Source organism: Osmerus eperlanus, chromosome 7 (assembly GCF_963692335.1).
Source record: "Osmerus eperlanus chromosome 7, fOsmEpe2.1, whole genome shotgun sequence".
Taxonomy (NCBI): domain Eukaryota; kingdom Metazoa; phylum Chordata; class Actinopteri; order Osmeriformes; family Osmeridae; genus Osmerus; species Osmerus eperlanus.
Window position 1 is genome coordinate 17,856,402 of NC_085024.1, and position 23,844 is coordinate 17,880,245.

General features: G+C 44.4%; 1 protein-coding gene across 1 annotated transcript; it reads left to right on the forward strand.

Annotated features, from left to right (window-relative positions):
• Positions 1-5,290: 5,290 nt before the first annotated feature.
• On the forward strand, positions 5,291-18,421 carry nr2f5 (nuclear receptor subfamily 2, group F, member 5). Its single transcript, XM_062465434.1, has 4 exons — positions 5,291-6,506; positions 13,572-13,852; positions 14,000-14,246; positions 16,341-18,421. Exons 1-4 carry the CDS (start codon positions 6,140-6,142, stop codon positions 16,658-16,660), a joined length of 1,215 nt encoding a protein of 404 aa, XP_062321418.1. The 5' UTR covers positions 5,291-6,139; the 3' UTR covers positions 16,661-18,421.
• The last annotated feature ends 5,423 nt before the right edge of the window (positions 18,422-23,844 follow it).

Sequence of the window (23,844 nt, forward strand, 5' to 3'; positions counted from 1 at the left end):
GGCTATCCCAGCTTCTGCTGGTAATGGCCTGTGTGTGGAGGACTTGAGGAGCTTCCATCACAGGGAAATCACATGGAGAAGAAGGCTGATCGAATCAAAGATTACAGGTCTGGGGTCAGTCTTAAACTTTTCCAAGGGTCTCTTGATTGTCCCTCAACCTGCTCAGCGATGACTACAAAATACATTTTACAGGAACTTTGATACCGAAGATCACAATCTTAAGTATGATTACTGTGCTGAAGAAATTGCTTCTGTTAGCGTTGGTGATTCCCTATAGGAAACATGACGCAAGGTAGAAAAGTGACCTCAAACCTCTTTCTCTTTCCATGATCCCAAAACGGGCTTGTGATGAGGCATGACGAGAGGCGCATTACATCGGTCGCCTGTCTACTTTAGGAGCAGACAGGACTCTATACAGTAACTAGCCATTCAGCCGTCATCTGCTGATAAATCACACAGGTATCTTCACTCACAATCTTAGCACATTGTCTGAAGATGCTGCCTCATTTCCTAGTGTCCTCCTTATCGCAGGCAGAACACAAAGATGACATTTGGCCAAACAGGCGCTCGTCTTTTCCGAGACGCACGCTCCAAACCCCATGTCAAGGTTCCAGTTCACAATGGATTAGAGGACCTTTCTGTAGAGCTTCTCTCAAACGGATGTGATTTGCGCCCGGAACAAAAAATCTGCAACGCAAGGTTATCTCCTAAAACGCCCATGCCACGCATTGTCAATGCCGTCCTGCTTCCTAGACTGAAGCTCTTTGGCTAGCCAGTCACAAGGGCCGGGCCCTCAGTGGGGGCAGAGGGGTTAATTTATTGCCCGATCGCATGACCACAGTTTCGGGGGGTGAAAACGGCTGTAAACATTGCATTATGGAGGTGGAAAACAAAGAGGAGGCAGAGATAGCATAGGGGTTGGGGCAAAATCCCTGATACACTGCCTTGTTAAGCTCATTGGTCACAGTCTCAGCACTTGATGATTTCTAATCGAGGATGTTGGGCCAAAAGGCTTTCACAAGGTTCTCTTACATAGTTTAATGTCTAAATTTGCACGGGGTTACATTGGGTTTCTTTAGGGATTTGGGGGTGTAAAAACACACGCATCCTCATAACAAACATCCTCAGAAAAGCCATGATGAAAGGATCAATAAAAATCTGGGAAATACTGGTAAGATCAGTGAAATGCATAAAGCACACAGTGGAGTAGCTCTCCTCTCTCTCTCTCTCTCTCTCTCTCTCTCTCTCTCTCTCTCTCTCTCTCTCTCTCTCTCTCTCTCTCTCTCTCTCTCTCTCTCTCTCTCTCTCTCTCTCTCTCTTTATCTCAGTAGGCATCTTTTTATGGAACTAACATTCCTGAAGTGGTCAAAACAGAAGCCCTTGTTTAGAGGTGAACCCTCCCACCCTGTCCCCTTTTTTCATCTTCCCAGTTTTGGAGCTGGGGGTCAAAGGTCAAGACCCCCTCCAGCTTCAGAGACATGTCAGGTCGTGCTAGCCACATAGCATTCCCTGTATAGCACCCCCTCTCCCTCCCTCCCTCCCTCCCTCCCTCCCTGAAAAGGCCCACTGAACCTAGGCTACTACAAGCATCCTTACACAAGAGGTGTTACTGAGTGCATGTGGTTTGAGTAAGTGTGGAGAGATAGCTGCAATTGCTTTGAAACAGTGTGTGTTTTGACTTTGTAAAATGTGTCCAAATCCATCTTTAATAATAGTTTGGTAGGAAACTACACACCAACAAACCAAAGTTTATTATGTATGTGTTTGTTTGTTTATTTGTTAGAGAGGTGTGGGTAAAGTTGTGTGTTGGCACCCATTGTCATGTTGATGAACCATTCAATGTTTATTCGGATGTGTCTGATTGGAGAGGGTGAGGTTTGTATTTCAACTTAAAATACAATTATTATACACATTGAATAATGTTGCATTAATATACGTGTGTTCAAGGGTTCTCTTCAAGTTCAGGTTAACAAAAACATACCACACTTTGGGAAAGAAAAATAGGAACAATAATATGAACAGTCTAAAAATAAAATATAGCCAAATCAGGACTGGGAGGCAACATTACAAAAACAGTACAATTCCTCCAAGGGCCAAAGTTGAACTGATAACAAAATAATGTGTTAAAGAAAAATACTTTTTTTGTGAGAATCTCATTGCTGAAGGTCATCGGACTTACTGAGACCTCTGTTGGTGTCATAGCTAAGTCAGCAAATGGCACCAACGTCATAATCCCACATGAGAAATTACATTTCAATGGACAAACAGGGAAAAATGGATAGGGGGAAATGAGTGACCCCTTCCAGCAGATAAACAAAAAACTGAATAAATCGTAGGGAACACTGGGGTGAGGGAAGCGACCCTCAAGGGGTCAAAGCAGGAACAGATAAATCTCCTTTAAGACGCCATGCTTCTCCCTGGTTAACCTCTTAATCAACCCCAATCGACCAGAGGAAACAGCAGCAGACTAGAAACCGTCATTTTGGAACCACTACATAAAGTGCAAACACTCCCATGTTTACTCTTGAACAACTGTCTCTCTTTCTATCTCTCTCTTACACACACTTCTCTCTCTCTCTCTCTCTCTCTCTCTCTCTCTCTCTCTCTCTCTCTCTCTCTCTCTCTCTCTATTTCCCACGCTCACCTGATTCTAAGTGCTATCAAAAAACTGTGGGCTATTGTTCAAATGTTCTTTCCAGCAGTCCTTACGTGTTCAGTAAGCATTCACTGCAAATTACAACTTTTATCTTGATCTGAAAAATCTGCCACTTAGCAATTTTCTTTGACCGGCTTCATTTTTTCTGAGTCAGCATTGACATGAGCACTCATCAGATTGGTAAACGTTGCTCTAAAACCCTCAAGTTTATATGTGAGCCTAGACCTCCTACAACAACCATGGCATCAATTGCTCTGTCTATATCCGTTCCTCTCTCAGGTTACCTACCTGATTGCTTTATGGACACCTTTTCTCAAATGGGTCATATTTAGCCTGGAGAACAGAGAGCATTGCATTGTGGGCCTGGTGTTGTCAGAGTCTCCATAAATTACCCTGTAAACCAGTGGCCTCTGCATTTCCTAGGCCATCCACTGTGGTCATGTTTACCACTGCTTGCCCCCAACCCCGACACCCCCTGGGTCAAACATCACTGCACCAGTTGTTCAGGTCATCTATCACTTAGCATTTGTGGTCGTTCATTCAGATGGCATATAACTAGCCTAGATATTGTATGTCTGTGCGGAATGAAATAAATAATTACTTAACATTGTGAAATAACCCTTAAATTGTCATAGACCTGTCAAAGATACCCCGTGCTGACTAAATGTGTTTTAATAAATAACATATTAGGGGGGAAATTATATGCATTGTAATAATCCCAAAGTGGACCTCATTAAAAGTGCTTTGCTCAATGAAATGTACTGCAACTCATCCACATTTCCTCATAAGCCTTCTTTGTATAGAATTACACCCTAATTATTGGGCCTCCAACCCCGAAAATGCCCTTGGTCACTAACCTACAGCCGGTGGAATGCACTAATAGCAAGTCAAGGGGCTAATTGGAAGACAGGTAAGGTTACATGTGACAACAATTAAGTCGAGCGCGAGGCCAACTTATTCGCCTGCGGCAAGTCAAGCACTGCACTCAAGATGGCTACAAGTCTTCGAGCTTTTTCTCCATCAGTGAAATTGTTCATTACGTTCTTGTCCCAGAATAATTTGGCACTACAGAGAATATGTGAAACTCGGTAAATATTTAATTGATTATGCATTACCTGTTTTTAATTAACAAGCACTTGCTTGACTCTTCTCTTAATAACCCATAGCCTTAGATAGGCTATATGTTGTGTCATTTCTGAAAACGCACACGGCTCATTCTAACCACACCTTGGTTTGTGCTGCAGTTGAAACAGCATGATAGCATACAGATATTATTTTCTTAATGGCACAGGTTTAAATTGAAAACACATGGTCAGAACTTTCTGCAACAATTTGGTCCATATGAGGGCGCACACTAAACAAAACCTTTGTGTGTTAGCATTGTTGAACATTTTTCCAAATCTGTAGCCTAAAAGATTAAAATAGTCGGACAGACAGGCAGACAGGTCGATGCTTGACAAAAATCTGAATAACCACCAGCAATATAGCCTATCATTCTAACAATTGTAATCACAATAGTTTGACAAGATTACAAGTCTGATTTAAAGTTTAACAATTGAAATTACGAACTCTCAATTGACTGCTGCCGTAGGACGAATCTTCCTTTCGTATAGTCTATAATCAGCAACTGTGGCATTCCCCAAAATTAGGTTTGATAATGCGCGTAAATTTAGTTTTGTAATATGGCCTACGGGCATGGATTCAAATTCCTTGTATTCAAAGAATAAAATGTTAAGGCAATGGTTAAACTCAATAGGATATCAATTGAGTTCGTCACATAGGATTGGGATACTATTTTCGGCCACGGTGATGTTGAATTTCCTTCACATGACAAATCAAGACTCATCTGGGAAAATAATGATGTTCCTGCTGTTTTTAGCGTAAAAAAAACATTACAGAAAAACACTGTCACTGCTAATTACAACAAGGGCCTTTTGTGTAGACTACTGAAATCCATCTGGTAAAGCTATACAAAACCTGACAAAATCAACACACCTAAAGTCGTAAACGATTTAGGAGAGTTTGTCTTTGGGTGAGAATTTGGTCACATTACGAGCAATTAGGCCAATCAATAGCCTGGAGTGTTTAATGTGGACTAGTGAAGACTTTAGATTAATCAATATATTATGACACTGGACTACAAAGAGGCTATTCGTAAATCCTAAATGCCCTCCCCTAAAACTGACATGGATACATTATTGCGCTCTGAAGAAGTTCTGTCGCATTTCATGGACCTTCTATTTCTTATGGCAGGATAGCCTACATGTTCTCTGCAGGTTACATTCATTTTGAATTTGCAATTAGAAATAAAAGGAAGCATATAGCTAGCTACTTTAAGCGATGCATCTGTGATTCCCCGCGACATATCGTGCTCTCAGAACTGGATGTCTGTTAAAATTTACTTCACACACATTACAGTGCCAACAGCCACTCTGTCAATCAGAGGCAAGCTAATGGCTTCAGGCCAATTGAGCGTCCTCTTGCTTCTCTGTAGTCCCCTGGCCAATTGAGATGGTCCATTCATGTACAGCCTCTCTCAACGAAGGAGGGGGCCATGTCCAAATATGGTGGTTATGGCCATATATGGTGCGCGGCTGGAGGGCACCAGTACAAGCACGGCTGTTTGGTGTCACTTTCACCAAATTCTAACTATGATTCTCAGAGATGAGACCGACAGCCGACGGGTGAAGTACAGTTGATTGGCAAATCTATCTCCCTGTAAACATCCTGCATCTACCACAGAGTGCACCATTCGGAACGTTTCTATTCAAACCTTTTCGCGGCGCGTAAGAACAGAGCAACGAGAACAACTTTTCGGGATTGCGTTTAAACGTTCCGGATAGTTGGAACGAAAACTTAAATCCCAGAACAGCGTAAAGGGTCAGTGTTGTTTAGTATGACGGTCAATCGAGCCTCAAGTTTGTCAAGAGAACTTTTATTTGTATGCAGCAAAAAGTAGACCACATATCAGCAAGAGAAGAGCTCTTCATGCGCGACTGATTAGACAAATATCCTTGTTTCCAGAAAAAGACAAGGTCATTTGTGTATTTTGCGGCGTATGGAAAGAGCCATGCAAACAACTTTCAAAGAGACCGTATTTCTTCTTCAGTCAGGACGCGGCACACTTTATTGATTGTCGACTCTAAGAGACATTAACTTTGAGAGCTTGTTTATGGATTTCTGTGTAGAGGTACACTACAAGGTTCCATTCTTACGTAATGGTCATGTTGTTGACATACTGTCTTAGTAAACTTTGTTAGGAGTTTACAGAAAAAAAAGGCTACATCCACCACGGGTGACTTCATGTAAAGAGATTAGCCTATATATTTAAAAAATATACAACATAGTTTCATTTCTGGAGGAAGTGGGAAGCGCCTTTTCGCCCTGCCTTGTTTTCCCAAGACGTCAGAACGGATCTTTATCTCCTCCCCGCGCTACGGAGTCGGACTCTATCTGTGGGTTAACCAAAGTGTTTAGGATAGCATGGCAATGGTAGTAAACCAGTGGCAAGAGAACATTTCGGCGGATCCCGGATCCCAGCTCCAGATTTGCAGTCAGGAGCAAGGTGGGACACCGGGAACCCCCAATGGTTCCACCCCGGGAAACGATACTCTTTCCGGGGACAAGATCCCCAACGTGGACTGCATGGTGTGCGGAGATAAGTCCAGTGGCAAGCACTATGGCCAGTTCACTTGCGAGGGCTGCAAAAGCTTTTTCAAGCGATCTGTGAGAAGAAACCTCAGTTACACCTGCCGTGGAAACCGCGACTGCCCCATCGACCAACATCATCGGAACCAGTGCCAGTACTGCCGACTCAAGAAGTGCCTAAAAGTCGGCATGAGAAGAGAAGGTAAAAGGCATTGAGGCTCACTCTGTGTGTGTGAGTGCGTGGGCACGCACGTGCATGTGTGTTGATGATGTTCAGCAGACTGTCCAACAACATACTAATTTTATTAGACTGTACGCGGCTGATTATGGGCTATTTGATCGAATATCCAAAACACCATACATCTCGTGTTGCGCCATAGGCCTACTGCTGTCCGTTTCGGATCGCTCACTTGCATGTCCTGTTCAGTCCATCAGAATGAGGTTATTTTGCCTCTCTCTGAAAAAGAGCCCTCTTTGTCTCCTCATTAATTATGGTGTTTTCTCCCCGACACCCTAGCCGCTGCAAGAGGGTCCTGCTATATTTATTGTATTGTGCATGATTAAGAACGGGTCAATTAGTGCAAAAGAGGAACAGTGACAACGTGTTCGCAGAGCAGAGCGTTTCACTTCTAATCAGTCAACTACAACCTCGCCGCGTCGCGTTCAATCAGACGAGTTGTGGTACAGTAAATATAACACGCGAACCAAAGGCATTCGAAATCTGCCAGTTTCAAAAGCAGTAGGCTTGTGTGTCAGCACTTTAAGTCGTTATTGCTTAAAATTAATTTAAGATTTTGTAGCATACCCAATTTTGCCTTGCAAAGTAACATGTAAGACAGATGCTTTATAAATAGGGAGGATAATTATTCCTTATTGAATTACATAACGGCGATTTCAATAGTCCTTTTGTAGAGATGATACCAGTCATTAAACACCAGTAAATAAATAGGCTATTGCTTTCAAATGTTTTACTTGACACCAACTTTCAGCTCCACAGTTGTGTTCTGTCTTGAGTCAGTTAGTTAGTTAGTTGTTAGTTAGTTAGATAGGCCTCCCATAAAGTTGTTTGTAGGAGTTAAGATAAGATGAAGGATATCTCGTCAGCGCACTAATGCACACAATGTGCTGTATAGCTACACTAGTACTCCTGTCAAAACACTGATGGGCAAATGTAGCCTACTCAGTCTTTCTGTCTAAATGAACCCGAGGGAATGCCCGGATGCACCGGTCTTTTAAAGTTTCATCTGACTACAATAACAAAAGGCTATATCCTCATTAGATATTAGTTATCAATACAAATTAAGAGTGGCCATTTCAAAAGTAATTGCTGGTGGTTCCTGTTAAGAAGGATGACGTAGATCGTTGTAGAAAACCGTTGTGAACTGCACATAGGCCGACCCACTTAAACGTTTTGTTTTGGAAGTCAGAAAGTTATTTAAGTCGTCCTGCAGTAGCTACTTTGGGGAAAGTTGAGCAACTACATAGCACGGTGAATAACATCATTTTCTATTTATTGAAGGTAGTTTTTTTGCTGATGCCTGGTCTGGTTTGATCATTGTTTTACCTTAGCTGCCTGAGACAGAAAAAATATTTTGAAAACAATGTTGTTTTGAGTATTGGGTTAGGACTACTTTAGCATATCTCAGGTGGACGATGCAGACCAACGTGAAATAAATAAATAGAAAAAGATCGATAGCCTACGCATCAAGAATAATGTGCATAGGCCTATTTTGCTTTGCATCCTAGCAAACTCGAAGAGACGGTGTCGAAAGCACGTGATGTAGTGGCAATTACTTAAGTAGCCTATGAACCTAACATGGAATCCTTTTTTAAGAAGTCTAGACACATTTCAAATCCCCAAATAATACTTACAAATATTTTCTTAATACAATGTAATTACCTATCTGGTTTGTAGCCGTTTCTAAATAAACTGACATTCTGTAATTTTTGTAAATTTCATATAGGCTAAATGAAGTTAGGCAATGGAACATTGTGACAGTAGCCTTGTCTCGAGTCTTAAGTTCGTAGCGTGCAAATAGTAATGCATTGCACTGATAATAGGCCTACACACCTCAACTAAATGTAGTCTTACCCAGAAATCATCATGTATCTTTTACATTATACACTGGGGTTGCCTGAGACTGACAGAAAGTGCAATGTGCTTTCCATATAATCGCTCTGGATAAGAGCGTCTGCTAAATGACTAAATGTAATCCATTCAAAAGAAAGCATTAAAAGCTTTACTTTATACCAACATTTGTTTTTAAATAAAGAGATGTGAAATTAAAAGGCTTTAATTCATATATTTTGTGCATTCTAACGTAAGAATGATATTCAATTATCTTGAAGGCCATACAAATCCATTGTTAAAAGTTCACTTATTCAGAACACGTTATGTGTGTAAAATGTGTCAAGGAATCACCTTTTCTGATGAAGTAAAAAAATCTTCTTGAAACACGAAGTATGCCTGATGTAAAAGCAAAAAACAAACACCTGGATTGTTAAGCTTGTTGATGTTCCTTGTGCACCTATTCCTGTTTAGTCACTTCTTCTGTGGTGAAAATAAATCCATAAAGACAAAACAAATGTCTATGCATATAGCGTAAACAGATATACCACCCACATTCCTGCCTAACTACACAACATACGCATATAAGTATCTAACCAGAGAGGCTGCCTGTGAAATAGTCTTACAGTTCTTTAGGTTACACTCACTGGCAAAGTTTGTGTTCTAACATCAGCATGATAGCTTTTTATAGTTTTAACACAAACTCGTTCACAGTCACGTATGTAGTTTTCTGTCAATATGTTAAAAAAAATCTGTGGTCAATAATGGTAACGCACAACACACACTCTGAGATCACTTCCATAAGACATAGTCTGTGATGGTGTCATAGTAAATAGTTGATTATCTTAATAAAAAATACCTTCTTCTGAGGTGTCCCCTGCCCTCTACTATTATAGTGCCTTACTGATCACCCCTTTACAAAGCCTCCTAGATATTCAATGACAAATGCTGTCCACACAGAGTTATTAAACACAAACAGCAGAACTGTTGATATGTGGCCTTTCACACATTGACCCTTAGTTCACACCATCTAAGATAAGATAACACTTTATTAATCACCAGGTGGCGAAATTTGGGTGTTACAGCTGAAGAAAGAAAGATAGAGATTATAAAGTCATGAATGAAAGTAATGGGAAAAAAGTCGAAACTTAGAAGTGGAAAATATAGGTCAGTGGAAACACAAACACTAAGAAGAAAAAGGTTCAAGGCAAAGTCCAAACATGAGGGCTCTCTAGTGAGTAAATATTACAATGGGTTTCTGATACATTCATCTGATGTTGAGCTATGTAGTAGTATTACCAGGAAATCAGATTTTAACAGCTCTGCTTTTGCTAAAACCATTGGTTGCTGAAACCTTCACCTATGTCACTATAAGGATGCTGGTCTATGGTGTAGCATAATGACATTTTCACGTACTTAATCTTGATTTAAAGGATAGCTAACCTAGTGAACTAATTCACCTTCCAGATTTTCTCTCAAAAGAAAATGGCTTCCATTGACAAAGACCTTGCCATATTTCAATGTCCTTGCAGTCTGTTGAAGTAGTAGGCAATGAAGACACAATGGCAGCTAGTTGCTAGGTTCCCCCAATCCAATATCCTCAAGGCTAGCTTTAATATTTATAAGGTGAGGGGAAATGTGTGGAAAAATGGAACTTGGTGTTCATAAATGTTCTTCATTGTCTCAAGGTGAAAATGATTTAGCAGCAGCAATGTTGCCTTCCAACATATTTACATATTGAACATTACATTCCTCACGCAACCAATGTCTTATTTTATGTGCCTTGTATTATTGTAAAAATGGAGCTTATCTAGGTACATTGTGTGAAGTCATTATTTAGTCAGTGGGCATTGATTGAAAACCATTCAGCAGATGAAATGTGTCTAAGTGTGACATTTATTTTAACCACAAAGCCATGTTTATAAGAAACAGGTGACATCACCTCCAGTTGGCTGTCCTTTCTTGCTTTGTCAAGATACATAAAGAGATGAGAGATGAAGAGAAGACTAGATGGATAGAACTCCAGCGCTACAGTGTAGGGTCATTTTTAGAAAATTAATTCAAGCAGTGTCCGCTTCATCGAAGACGGCGTGACAGCCGAGATATTAAAGGGGCTGTAGCCAGTGCTCCTACTTCCACTGTACTCACTCAGTTCTCAACAGCTTTTTTGGCTCAAGCGCTGTCATTTATCATTTAATTTTCGAACCTGACTATTCTGTCCCACACACGACATGGCTTCCATTTTCTGCTTTCACAAATCTCTCCCTAAACGGACCTCTGTCCTGCTAACTTATTATTTATCTTTCACAACAATCTTTCTCTGTCACTGCTAGCTCTTCTCTATGGGTTTATCTAACAACATTCTGAAACAAAAATGTGGGCCTTTGGCTCTTTGCTGTAGGCCTGGCGTGTAGCGTGTGAGAGCAGTGACCCCTAGGGGTCAGGAGTCCAGACCAAGCTTAATGAGTCACTTTGTGAAGCACAGAAATAACACCTGAATGTGACATCACACACAGCTCTGAAAGATCGGTTGCACACACACAAATGGACTGTTTTACGTTTGTGGGTGGAGTTTAAGAGTTGAGAAGTGCTTTAACCTACTTGGATAGGATAAAGCATGGGTCAGATGGCTGAGCGGTTAGGGAATTGGGCTACCTATCAGAAGATTGCCGATTCGATTCCCAGCTTTGAAAAATGACGTTGTGTCCGTGGGCAAGGCACTTCACCCTATTTGCCTCGGGGGGAATGTCCCTGTACTTACTGTAAGTCGCTCTGGATAAGAGCGTCTGCTAAATGACTAAATGTAAATGTACTTGCCAAACGTATCTGATTTGGCAATTAGATCCTCTCAAATCCTCTCTCTCTACTGAAGGCTGGGGACCTTTAAGACTGACCCTACACAGCCTCATGACCTGTAGATCAGCTTTCATTGCATTAAACAATTAAATAATTATACTGGAGACCAAATAAGGACATAATTGCATGGAGCTGTCCAGTCTCTCACTCGATACAGATTACAACAGTGCGTTGAGAAGTCACTGCTAGAATCTGCTTTACTGCCTAACACCCTCATGTGCTAGGCGTGGATTGTTTCTCTATTTGAGGGTGTGACTTTGGTTCCGTTGTTGTTTTGTTTGTCCTACTAGTATGTATATACTAGTATGGAAATACAGATACAAAATAAACCAACCAAAAAGGAAATAGACTACGGCAGTCGAGTATTCAGAAATATTTTCACACCTCTCCTACCTCATCAATAGTCGTTCACATTTACATTTAGTCATTTAGCAGACGCTCTTATCCAGAGCGACTTACAGTAAGTACAGGGACATTCCCCCCCGAGGCAAGTAGGGTGAAGTGCCTTGCCCAAGGACACAACGTCAATTGACACGGCCGGGAATCGAACTGGCAACCTTGAAATTACTAGCCCGATTTTCTAACCACTCAGCCACCTGACTCCCGTTCACTGTACTGTATTTCTCTATTGGGCCACATCATTTGATCTCATGTGACTATAGTTTAGCATGTCAATAGGTCATGCCATTAGGTTCAGAGTGGATGCTTGTTCTGTTTGTTTTGAGTATGAGCGACATAGAACATCCGATTGCGCAACACTGCCACTGCAAAGACATACTTTAGCGGAATGTCTTCATAGTTTTATACTGTTGTGTTGTTTGCCAAAGGTGAGTACATTCTTTACCTGGGTCATGAGATGATAAAGTTGACAGGCAAATGTAATATTTTGAGGTCACATACTCTTGCGTACATGTCTACGCAGTCGACAATCCCCGAGCAATGGTATCTTGACAATGTGCCTGAGTGATTTGACCTGCCACATTTCGAGGTGCCGTGGTGTGTTTGATTGACACAGCTGCTGTGTCCTAAGGACAGATGACGCTGAGTTTAAAGCATTTTCCAAATCTCAGCCCTCCACCCTCTTTCCCCTCTCATTCCCTCTCTCTCTTTCTTATGTTGCCCCTGCACCCCCACCCCCACTCTCCCTCCACCTGTCCTTCTTTGTAAACTAGTTCTCCCTCTAACTCCTTTAGAGATCTTACAGTGTCAAAGACGGGCCTATTCACCTCATCTACTCACTCTCTTCTTCTTCTTTCCCTCCCTCTTGCCTCACCCCCTCCTCCCAGCTCATTCCCTCCCTCATTCCCTCCCTCTCCATGTGTAACTGTAGATGGAGTTATTAGTCGGACAGTGGGGATGACTGAACAGGTGTTTTCTAAATGGGCCTTTGAGTCTTCCGACATCATAGCTGCTGCTGGATGTAGGAATGCGCAAGTGTGTGTGTGTGTGCGCGTGTGTTAGGGGGTTGCTTGGCCCCTGTGTGCCGTGTTTGCCTCCGGCTTAGCCATTTGGCAATTTTCAGGGGTGAGGGTGTAGGATGAGTTGAGTTAGAGTGGAGGTGTGAAAAAGCGTAAGGCCTTTACCGATTCCCGGTTGTCATTACTCATCGACGCACGTCACTTGGGGTCCACCGGCCGGTCAAGAGACGGGAAACGTTGACACATTTAGAGCCAAGGAAAATTCCCTCCAATTTCTCCACACTTCACACCCCCACGCTACTCCCTTTTTGGTCTCTTCACACCCCCGCCCCCCCCTCACCCCCACTACCCCCCCCCCCCCCCGTCTTCTCAGATATGACATGTCTTTTAGCTGCCAGTGCTGGAGATTTAGCCCTGGTGTATTTCCCGATGAGAAAGAGCAGAGTCCTTCCGAGTGCTCTAGATTCCGCTTTCACGGTCTGGTGTAATAGCACGCATACTAAATCAAGATGGTAAACGCTGGCCTGGGTAACGATCATGTGACGACAGAGAAGCTTCAGGTGACCGTGCTGCCGTGGCCCCAGCAGCCTCCTTGGGAAGCCTCTTGGGAGATGAATAGAAAAGTGTATATTGAGTGAATGCATGAATAAATGAATGAATAAACACTGCTATATGAGCTCCCAGTGTGCCTTCCCCCCAGTCAAACCATTAGTCTCTCTCTCTCCTCTCTCTCCTCTCTCTCTCTACGGTTTGAGCATACACACCCTGCAGCTTTTGAAAATGAAATGCTAACAGTGTCAGTGTGAATTTCCTTTCAACAGTTTATCTTTTTTGTTAACCGAGTGATAACGAGTTAAGTTATAGTGTGTGTTTATATAGTCTTCATATCTAAGGTTTTTTTCTGCACTTTTTTTTACTCTCTTAGCTGTCCAGAGAGGCCGCATGTCCAACTCTCAGTCCAGCCCGGGTCAGTATTTGACCAATGGCAGCGACCCATACAACAGCCAGCCCTACCTATCAGGTTTCATCTCTTTGCTCCTGCGTGCCGAGCCCTACCCTACGTCCCGTTATGGAGCCCAGTGCATGCAGGGAAACAACCTGATGGGCATTGAGAACATCTGTGAGTTGGCGGCCCGGTTGCTCTTCAGCGCGGTGGAGTGGGCCAAGAACATCCCCTTCTTCCCCGACCTTCAGCTCATGGACCAGGTGAGGAGCGCCGCTGGGATGCACGTAGAGAAATAACGCGTGGTTTAGCTTCATTGTTACCGTCCGCGTACAGAGCTAGCGAGTCTACAGTTGCGCCATGTCTCCTGAAACTGACCTTCCCGGCCCGTTCTCCCTCCCGCGTCGTAGGTGGCGCTGCTGCGCATGTCGTGGAGCGAGCTCTTTGTGCTGAACGCCGCGCAGTGCTCCATGCCCCTGCACGTGGCGCCCCTGCTGGCGGCGGCCGGCCTGCACGCCTCGCCCATGTCCGCGGAGCGCGTGGTCGCCTTCATGGACCACATCCGTGTGTTCCAAGAGCAGGTGGAGAAGCTCAAGGCCCTGCAGGTGGACACGGCCGAGTACTCCTGCCTCAAGTCCATCGTGCTCTTCACTTCCGGTGAGTTCCGTTTCTACATTAACTCCATATTTATGGAGACGTTAGGTATCTCACATGACTACGCATTTGTGTTAACCTGTCGTAATTCTCATGGACGTCCCAAATGATGTTATTGTTGGTACGCTACAGCCTTATAAAAGATGGTACGATTCACAGTAGGACTGTCAGGTTTGGAGATTGTTCATGAAGTGTTTATTGTTCATGACCACGGGGAAGTGGGTGGGAATGCACCCGACCGGGAGGTGTCTCGCACCCTTGTTTTTGTTGCCGTCATCTGCATCTCCCTCGCACAGCTTGTCAGATCCACTTTACCCTGGCTACCTGGCTCTGGCCCCGGCCGCTTTCGCAGGGTGCGGATGGCTGGAGATCCACCTCTCCTTTCTCATTTCTTTCATCACCCACTTCTCTTCTGTGCTCCCATTTATTATTGAGACCAGTCAGGCGCCCCCCCCACCCCACCCATTTTCCTCACCCCAACCACAACCCTCTCACCCCTGCCCCCACCACATTGGGTGAATTATGCATGGTGGATTGGCTCGATGAGGAGGATTCTCTACAACCCTGGCCCTGACCTACATAACCCCTCTAGCCCTGAGCATCCCTGTGATACATGCATACACACAGAGTCTGAAACCGAGACGGACACACACACACTCATTCACATAGACAGACGGATAGACAGACCCCTGTGGACTGGACCCCCCCCATCGAGTCCAGGCTCGCATGATCTAACAGGGACAGACAAACTCCCAATGCCCCTGCTCACCTCCACCCCCGTGACCCTCCCCACAGACCCCAGTTCCATCACCACGAATCAGGCAGCGGGCATCTTACCACTTGCCCTCACCTCCCTTACCCCCAGCTTCACACTGTGTGAGTGCCCGGGCAGTCAGACAAAGGGAGGTCGGGCCTTACGTGGAAGACTGCCTGCGGAGGTGCCACTTCGGCACTCTGGCACGCGAGAGGAGTGCAGTTACTAGTCCCCCGACAGTCCTGCCATCTCAGCAACCTGCTTCTCGAGCGTACGGCACAAAATGGCCATCTCCAGAAAAGTAAAAAAAATGGATGAGACGCCTTACTAAAACGGCAACTGAGAAAGACAGAAAAAGACATGCTGAAGTGCGCAGTTTAGACCCCACCTAGGACGATGAGAATGAAGGGGGTGGGGGTAATATAACCCCCTCCCTAAAAATATGGAGCATATTAATCCTTTGTTGCGTGTAACTGAAGCACAACGGGGCAGAGTTTGAGTTTGGGGGGAGGGGAGGGGAGGGGCATAACGTGACAAAGGGGGACCTAGCGTGCAGGGTGGCGGTTTGAAACCCTGGCTCGATGCTTCCGCACACTACAGTAACTACAGTAAAGCACTTGGGATGACATTTGCCCGCGCTGAGCAAAGCCAGCCTCTAAATGAGGGTTCACCCAGGGGTCAGGAGAGGAGCAGCAGCCAGGCCGTGTGTCATCTAAAATGGGCCTTTGTTTTGAGTTCACACTTCCAGTTCCACCCAGACCTCCCCAGTCACTCTCTTCTGCGTAGGGAAAGAGAGAGAGCATAGAGGATGCATTGACACTCAGCACACATGAACACACTCTCTGAGCGTTAAACACTGTTACTGTACACACACCCCTCGGCGGACCAGACTCACACCAGGGACTGGTGTGCAGGGAGGTGTGAGGACAGGAGGGAAGTACTGAGGGTTGAGTGAGTGGTGTTCCAGTATGTGTGACAAAGTTAGGAAACAGGTTAGGTTAGATAGGTTAATCTCCAGCCCACTCCTTCTGCACTAGAACACTCAACATGAAAATACCAAACACAATTTAAAGCAGGTCTCATTTTGTTAGTGGACAAAATAATTCACAGTGTGCCCCCAATTATTTCCAAAACCCTGATCAAGACCCTCCTTCTCTCTGACCCTTGTCTGTCAAACGCAAAAGCTGTTTGCAACCGCTTGACTTCCAGCTCAGTTTTGGATGCAAAGTGAAACCGCGCCTACTCTAGGGACCTCATTAAAAAACCATAGGTAGCGGGATCAGTGCTGTATGTCGGTAACCTCACCTTAAACATGATGCTAATCTTTGCCCCCTCCCCCCCAGATGCCATGGGTCTGTCAGACGTGGCTCACGTGGAGAGCATCCAGGAGAAGTCCCAGTGTGCCCTGGAAGAGTATGTCCGGAACCAGTACCCCAGCCAGCCCAACCGCTTCGGCCGCCTCCTCCTCCGCCTGCCCTCGCTGCGCATCGTCTCGTCGCCTGTCATCGAGCAGCTCTTCTTCGTGCGCCTGGTGGGCAAGACCCCCATCGAGACGCTGCTGCGCGACATGCTGCTGTCCGGCTCCAGCTACAACTGGCCCTACATGCCCGCGGTGCAGCGCGACCGGCCCATCTCCCTCCACTACAACGAGAACGGGCCCTGAGAAGGGAAGAGGAAGGAGTAGTCGCGGGAATCAGGCCCAAACCGTGTTTTCGGTCATCCGTCTCTTGCTCCCTCTGGCCTCCTTGTCCGGCTCCTCAGTATTTCCCAATCCACTAACCTCACTTCCCCTTCTGAAACCTAGTCTTGACCAGCTGACCACCACCACGATACTCCTGGCCAGCCACAGTTAACCCATCCAGCCAATCACATGCCTCTTCTTGGAGGAGGGGGCCACGGCCTAATAGAGAAAGTGCCGGCGACACATGACATGAGACAGACTGAGTGGTGAACGGAAGTTATTGAGCTGTTTGCTAGTCGGTCTGTTGGACTCAAGATGGTTGTCACTAGATCTGAAATGTTGCTAGCTACTCTTTTGTCAATCTCGCATTTAAAGGGATTGTGTCCAAGAATCCTCCACAGTATGGTAAGACAGCAAGACCTTTGCCTGATTGAACTTCTCAACCCACAGTGTCAGGCCCAAGATTTGCTATTAACATTTTTTGGACGAAAACCAGAAGCCATTAAAAAAAAAAAGATGCCAAATTTCCTTGGACTTCTCCGAAGACATTATTGTGTGTGTATTAGCACTGTTTGTATTGAGAGAAAAACTCATGATTGTGTTCAAATGTATGTCATGGAATTATACAGTAGGCATCCACAGAGAAGGTGTTTGATGGGGAAAAGCTCAGGTTTGAGGGTTGGGGGATAGACGAACGTGCCAATATTAGTAGGACAAACAGACATGCCTCACCAGAGGCAGAACACACTTATAAGCAGCCCGTGCCAAAGCTGAAAAATTGACATTGTTTGGAATATTTTTTTGGTTGTGTTGGTGACAAAAGAAACTTTTGGTTTGTCTATGATTGACTTTTGACTTCTATTTAGATCTCTGAGGAAGTAAGAGTTTGTAAAAAAATAAATAATAATAGGCACTTGCATTGTGAAATTAGCCCGAGCTCACACTCCAGCCAAAACACAGCACTGGTAGATTGTCACTCAGATGCCATTTTGGAAGGATGGGAAACTTACAGGACCACAAGCATGTCGTTCCAGTGTTACCTTTGTCTGTTAATGTTTATAACCGAGAAGAGTAACACTCAGGGTACTAAAATGCCCACAAAGTGCTGTCATAGGAATGATATAACACATTTTTAGATTGTTTTCAGTCCTAATTGTCAGCCCACTGCAGCTGCCATTGTTACCAGTCCAATTCTGAGCATTTTAAAACTGAAAATTAGCTGGACTTGCCTTAGAACAAAGATTTTGTCACTGAGCATTTATTTTATGACTGTGCCATAATCTGTTGTTACCTGTTATAACAGGCATTAGGACCTCCTTATGACACTGTCATGGTAGGCCACCCACTGCAACTTCAGTGTCACTCGAGAAAGCAGGATACAGTACTATAGCAAAACGTATCATTAACCTCCAAACCTCTAGTAAAGTACACCCCCCCCCCTCACCCCTCCGCAGTGGTGGATTTTTACTGTGACTTGTATCTTATTTTTTATTTTTTTTACAGTCAGGCTACAAGACATATTTGATTGTTTGGAGTGTAATCTCAAGCTTTGAACATGGCACTCTGGTAACAGCAACAATAGTTTTGGGATTTGAAAGCCATTTGGGACCTTAGAGATCAGGACAGTCTGTTGATAAAGTTAGTTCACATAATATTTCTATGAGAGTATGTTGTTTTTTTTCTCTATTTTTGTTTGGAAAAATGGATACATTAATTGAAATAAAAAATCAGTTGTTCACAGTGGTTTCTCTGGTCTCACTTTACTTGATCACATTATTTGATCACATGATCATCTCAATTTTATTTTAATTACTAAAGCTAATCTTTTGTGAGGATGTATCTGTACTATATAAACTGAAGTACTACTCTCTGAAGATTTGATTTATTAAAGGCCAGTCTAACTGGCACCTAAATTGAAACCAAAGTGTATTCTCTGACCCCTTGTCCATTGAACCACTGGCAGTCTGTGGCCAAGGCCTTGAATGTTGCTATTTTTGTGTACATTCTCTGCTATCCGTTAAAGACTAATTTGGGCAGTGTGTTTCTCTTAAGTGTAATTTGATGTGATGGCCTACAGAGGCATAAAATTCATCAATACAGTCTGTCAACGATGATAAATACAGTTGGGGATTCCCCAGTCGTCACGGCAGGGTAGCTGTTGCGTTAGTAGCCCAAATGTTGATTGTTGCCTGCTGTTAGGGAGTGTGAGAGTGTAAGCAAAGACTCTGACCCGTCACTACATGATGTGTATCGTGTGTGTGAGCGAGAGAGGTGAAGAAGAGAGAAAGCTCATGCTCTTCAATGTCAAAGTGTCTGTGTGTGTTTCCAGACTCGAAGTTGTGAGTGAGTGTATGCAAACTTGTTGGCCCTTCACTCGGAGTGACGTCTTCAGACAGACACCAAACAGGATATAGTGAGAACAAAGGTCCTCCGACTTTTCCCAGAAAGATACTTCATATTAACAGTCCTTCCAACTCCCCCTACCCCGTCAAACACACAAACACACACACACAATCATAACCTTGTGCCCTTTTTCCGCCTTCCCCCAAGTGCTTTTCCTTACACTCCCCAACCCCCACCTCTCCACAGCCTTGTAACCCCCCTGCCTCCGCCCCACCACCAGTGGTGCATGTGGTGAGTAGGAGAGTGACTTATGCCTTCATTTCAGAGCTGTCACTCCTGACCAAACACCATGACCCCTCAACCCCTATTTTGGAAGCATGCATTTTTTACTCCCAGCTCTCTTCGTATGAATATAAATAAACACATGTGGCCAAAAGGTGTGTGTGTGTGTGTGTGTGAGGGTACAAGTGTGTGTGTACGTGTTGATAAGTTAAGGTATATCATGGTGACATAGAAGCTTTAAATGGCAGTTGAATTATTTGCACATGCATTCTGCACACATGTTTTCCCAGTGAACATATACATGTTTCATCAACACAGGACCACATCTATTGGTGTACCAAAACCAACATCCAACATATAGCTGTAAAGCTACCCGACTATTCTTTTTTTGTCACTACAGGTGTAAAGCATTGTATTCACTAGTAATACACGGTATATGTACAATTTGGGCTATGCAGTGTGTTGGATGTCTTTATATCAATGTTAGTCTCCAAACCAATCAAGTCCAAGTCAGAGGTTGGAATGACAAACACAATAAGCCCGGAGATACATCACCCAGTGTCCTGACAGTAATTGTCCCTGCTTCTCAAAGCCTCCCCCCCCTCCTCCTCCTCCTCCTCTCCCCCCATGGTGGCTTCAACAGGGATGACATGGGCGCCAGTCGGATGCATTTAAACCAGACACCCTCTGTATCTGTTATGACACACTTTCAATTTAGCATGGGGGGGGGGGGGGGTACCTGTAAAAGGAGACCTGGGAGGCCAAGTATTTTTCGCCAGAGAACGTAATTTATATTTCGTTGATGGGGATTGCGAGGGCGAGTCATGGTTTGGCTTGATAAACAGGCTAATTTTTTCTCTCCAAATGTTTCCCCCCCTTATCCGAACACTAACATCATCCGCACAAGGACAGGCCACTTGGTCTGTCTCTGTCTCTGGGGAATACTTCAGGGGGATGGGGGGGCGCCAGCGAAGGGGAGATCGATAGGTGAGGCGTCAGATTGAATTGAGGTCACTATTTGTTCCTGCCTAAGAGGACCCACTTACCAGCTTGTCGTCCAAGCTAGTGTGGTCTGAAGCGAGGTACGGGGGAGGCGGGGGAAGGGGAGGCAGGGGTGGTAACTGGACAGCTGTATGGGTGATCGTTGTGGGAGGAGTTTAGTCTTTTTTCTGTCTGGGTTGCGTTGAGCCGGCGTTGTCCTGGGGTTTAAAAGGGACGTGGTTTCAATGTTGACGGGTTCTGATGGATCGATAAGTTAGGCCCACTATTGCTGCCTAAGCACCATCTATATGTAAAACATGTGACTTGAGACCCTTGTTGCTCCCTTGTTGCCTTGTGAGAAAAAGTGTGTACTTGATGAATACAGATTTATATCTGCTGCTACAAGTAACTTGAAACAAGTGACATACTTTATTAGAAACAGACGACCTTTTAAAGGAGTAAGTCTTTTTACTTTCTTTATTTTGCATAAAATGTACTTATGTGTTATTGGATGAAGCATCTGGGTTCACCTTGCTATAATTAGAAAGGCCTCATAAAGTCTCAGTTATAATTGGGTTGAAGTTAGGCTGACATTTCAGTTGATCTCAGATCAATTTCCACTGGGCTTTCCATCACAGAACAGCATAACGAACAACTGGCCCTAAAAACCATCAACCAGAGCCCATTAGATATTCAGAGCAATCCATCTCCAATGCTAATATTATAATGAAAGGATCACTCCATGTCTGTGTGTGGTTAAACAGTGGACTGTTTGTGAGGATGTCCCAAAAGCAATAGCCCCATTTCCAGAATCAACACACCCCATTTGGCATTCCCAGATCCTTTTGAAATGGAAACGCTTGTTTTTTCCATAACTATCATCCCCTGCCAGCATCGAAAAAGGAAATTGCGATCTGCCTTCACATCTCCCCCTTCGCTCTCTCCTCCGATCTCATCAAGGCATGGCTGAAGTCGCCCCTCTTCTGTGGAAAATTGCTCCGGACCGACCGAAAGGGCTCCCATCACCCCCCACCATCATCATTGAGGAGCAGACCCAAACCATCATTGCCCCCTTCTTCCACCCTCGCACAGATCCTATCTCCAGTGTTCCTATTATAAATCGTTAAAGAGGGCCCCAACTCCAATATATCGCAACAGCATCAATATTGATGTGGGAGAAAGTTCTTCCCAAGCTTCTTCAGCCACTGAACATTAATATTGATGGTGTTGTGCTGCATCCCTGCTGCTGGGTTGAAACTCTAAAATGGTCGTAACAACCGGGTGTTGAGGGTTATAGGCCAAGCTTGCAGCTCAATACTTGGCATGGACATTTACCAGACGCAACGGAGGACCATGCCAATCATGGCGTCCTCGCTGACACCTTTACTTTATGAAAGGACAGTTCTTGGCCTTGACTTTCTGTTCCTTGTAAAGTCTTTTGTAGTGTGTGACTGCGACAAGCATATGAATGTATCGTTCTATTGTCTTTCATTGTCAAGGGTCAGAGACTGAAGTTGAAGGCAATTGGCCAATCATATAGGCTAATATACCTAATTACCCAGTGACACAGTGACTGTTTGCCAATGTTTACATGTCAACTCTTTCTCCACGGAAGTGACCATACATTTGATATTACAGTTATTTTCTGATGATCGGATCAAGACACACGTTCTTCACTTGCATAGCATTTGTTGTGTATTTTTCACCGCGAGACATGAACCACTGGCGTTTTATAATGGTTTCAATTCATCTCAATGAGATCATGGCTTTGCCATTGCTGTCTTCTCTGTTTGTAGAAATATATGATTACGCTAGGGCTGTTTCTGGGTCAGTAAGTTAAATATTTCAGAGGGTTTATTTTTAGTTCCGTCTGTTCCCACTTTCTGTAAGTCCTCCTCTCTCCTCCCCTCTCTCTCTCTCTCTCTCTCTCTCTCTCTCTCTCTCTCTCTCTCTCTCTCTCTCTCTCTCTCTCTCTCTCTCTCTCTCTCTCTCTCTCTCTCTCTCTCTCTCTCTCTGTCTGGGTACATCAGTACACCCCCTCCCCCCTCTGTCAACCATGTCTGCTGCAGGCCCCGGTTGACCCACTAAGTCATCTTCATGTGGCTGCGAGGCATATCAATCGTGCATTGTGCTCAGAAGGGGTCTTCTGTAATTGGTTAGGAGCTGAACAAAAAAAGATCGACCCCAGACAGCAAGATTACACTCACTGGCAGTTCAATCTTAACCATCGTCATCCACAGCTATGAGCTACATTTCAGGAGTCTATTCTACACATAGTTGCAGTCAGTTACAGACTGTGAAACATCAGAATACAGATCAATATGCCACTAAGAGTGGTTGTAGAACCTGGGGGCATTTCATAACAAGGCTCCTCTGTATAAGTTATTGTACACTTATATTCATGTATTCATTTTATTGCTTTATTAAGTCATATCTGTGCATTCAGATTCCACCAGGTTATGTTTCCCTATTCAGTCCAGTTTGAGGATACAGTACTTTGCATCCTCTGGTTACAGTCAGCCCCTGGTGGTGCTGTATCTCTGGCCTTACAGTGTTCATCATCTTAACCCCTGACTGGGTCTTGCTTGGTATAGAGACCAACATTGAGATGCAGTGCACTGGCGATAGATGTGGTGGAGTTGGATCCGGTCTATTAGATCACAGGCGCATCGCATCGAGCGAGCAGAATGTGACGAGGCAGGGGTAATTGTTGCAGAGACGAGCGAGCACTGAACTGAAAAAAGTGGAGCAAATTTTCCACAGCTTCTATAGAGACAGAATCACTGGAAACGGCCCTGGGGGCAAAGAGTCCCTGAGCGCTCTTTGACCCTGCCACATATGCAGGATCAATGGATCAAGTGTTGTTGCTCACAGATGCAGGGTGTGACCTCTGCTTTCCTGTCCATGACCCTGACCCTTTAGACAAATAGACTGAAGTTACTGCATCTCAATTGAAAACGATACTAAAGATGAAATTAAAGTTGTAGGTGCACCAGTTGCACAACCTTAAGCAGGTATAGGCTCAGGACTTGGAAAGCCCATTTTCTGCCCTGGCAGTTGTCACTCAGCCTTATCTCATAGATAAATGTGAGCTAATATGTTTCTCTTCTGAGTTTCAGAAGATTTGATTTCAGACGACCCACAGCCATGACAACATGGGACAATGATCTCACCTGTAACATAAACGCCGCAAACAACCATTTCATGCATAGGCTATACAAAACAAAATATTCGAGCAAAAAATAAGAATACGACCTAATCCCTGCTTGCTTCAAAATGAGACCTTTCCTAGATTCGGTTTTCTCCAACAAGCAGAGAGGAGTCCCAGCCAATGTCACAGTGTCCCATTGTGCCCCTGCCAAGCCCCGACAGAAAGGCCCCCATCCAACTTCTCACCTGCAGCATTGTCCTACAGGGGGAAACTATGAGAGTTTAGTGCAGAGTAATTAGGGACTGGGATTCCAGGACTAGCTTGCTTTTTGTCCTTGTTGTGGAAATCACTGACCCGGATGTGTGAGGTCACAGCCGTGGTAATTGGCGATGGGCGATGCAGCTGTGTG

Bases quoted from the DNA above. Each gene is read 5' to 3' on its own strand.
- nr2f5 (XM_062465434.1), top strand. From the start codon at position 6,140: ATGGCAATGGTAGTAAACCAGTGGCAAGAGAACATTTCGGCGGATCCC. The intron at 6,507-13,571 runs GTAAAAGGCATT...TTACTCTCTTAG, and splicing joins AGTCGGCATGAGAAGAGAAG to CTGTCCAGAGAGGCCGCATG. The intron at 13,853-13,999 runs GTGAGGAGCGCC...CCCGCGTCGTAG, and splicing joins ACCTTCAGCTCATGGACCAG to GTGGCGCTGCTGCGCATGTC.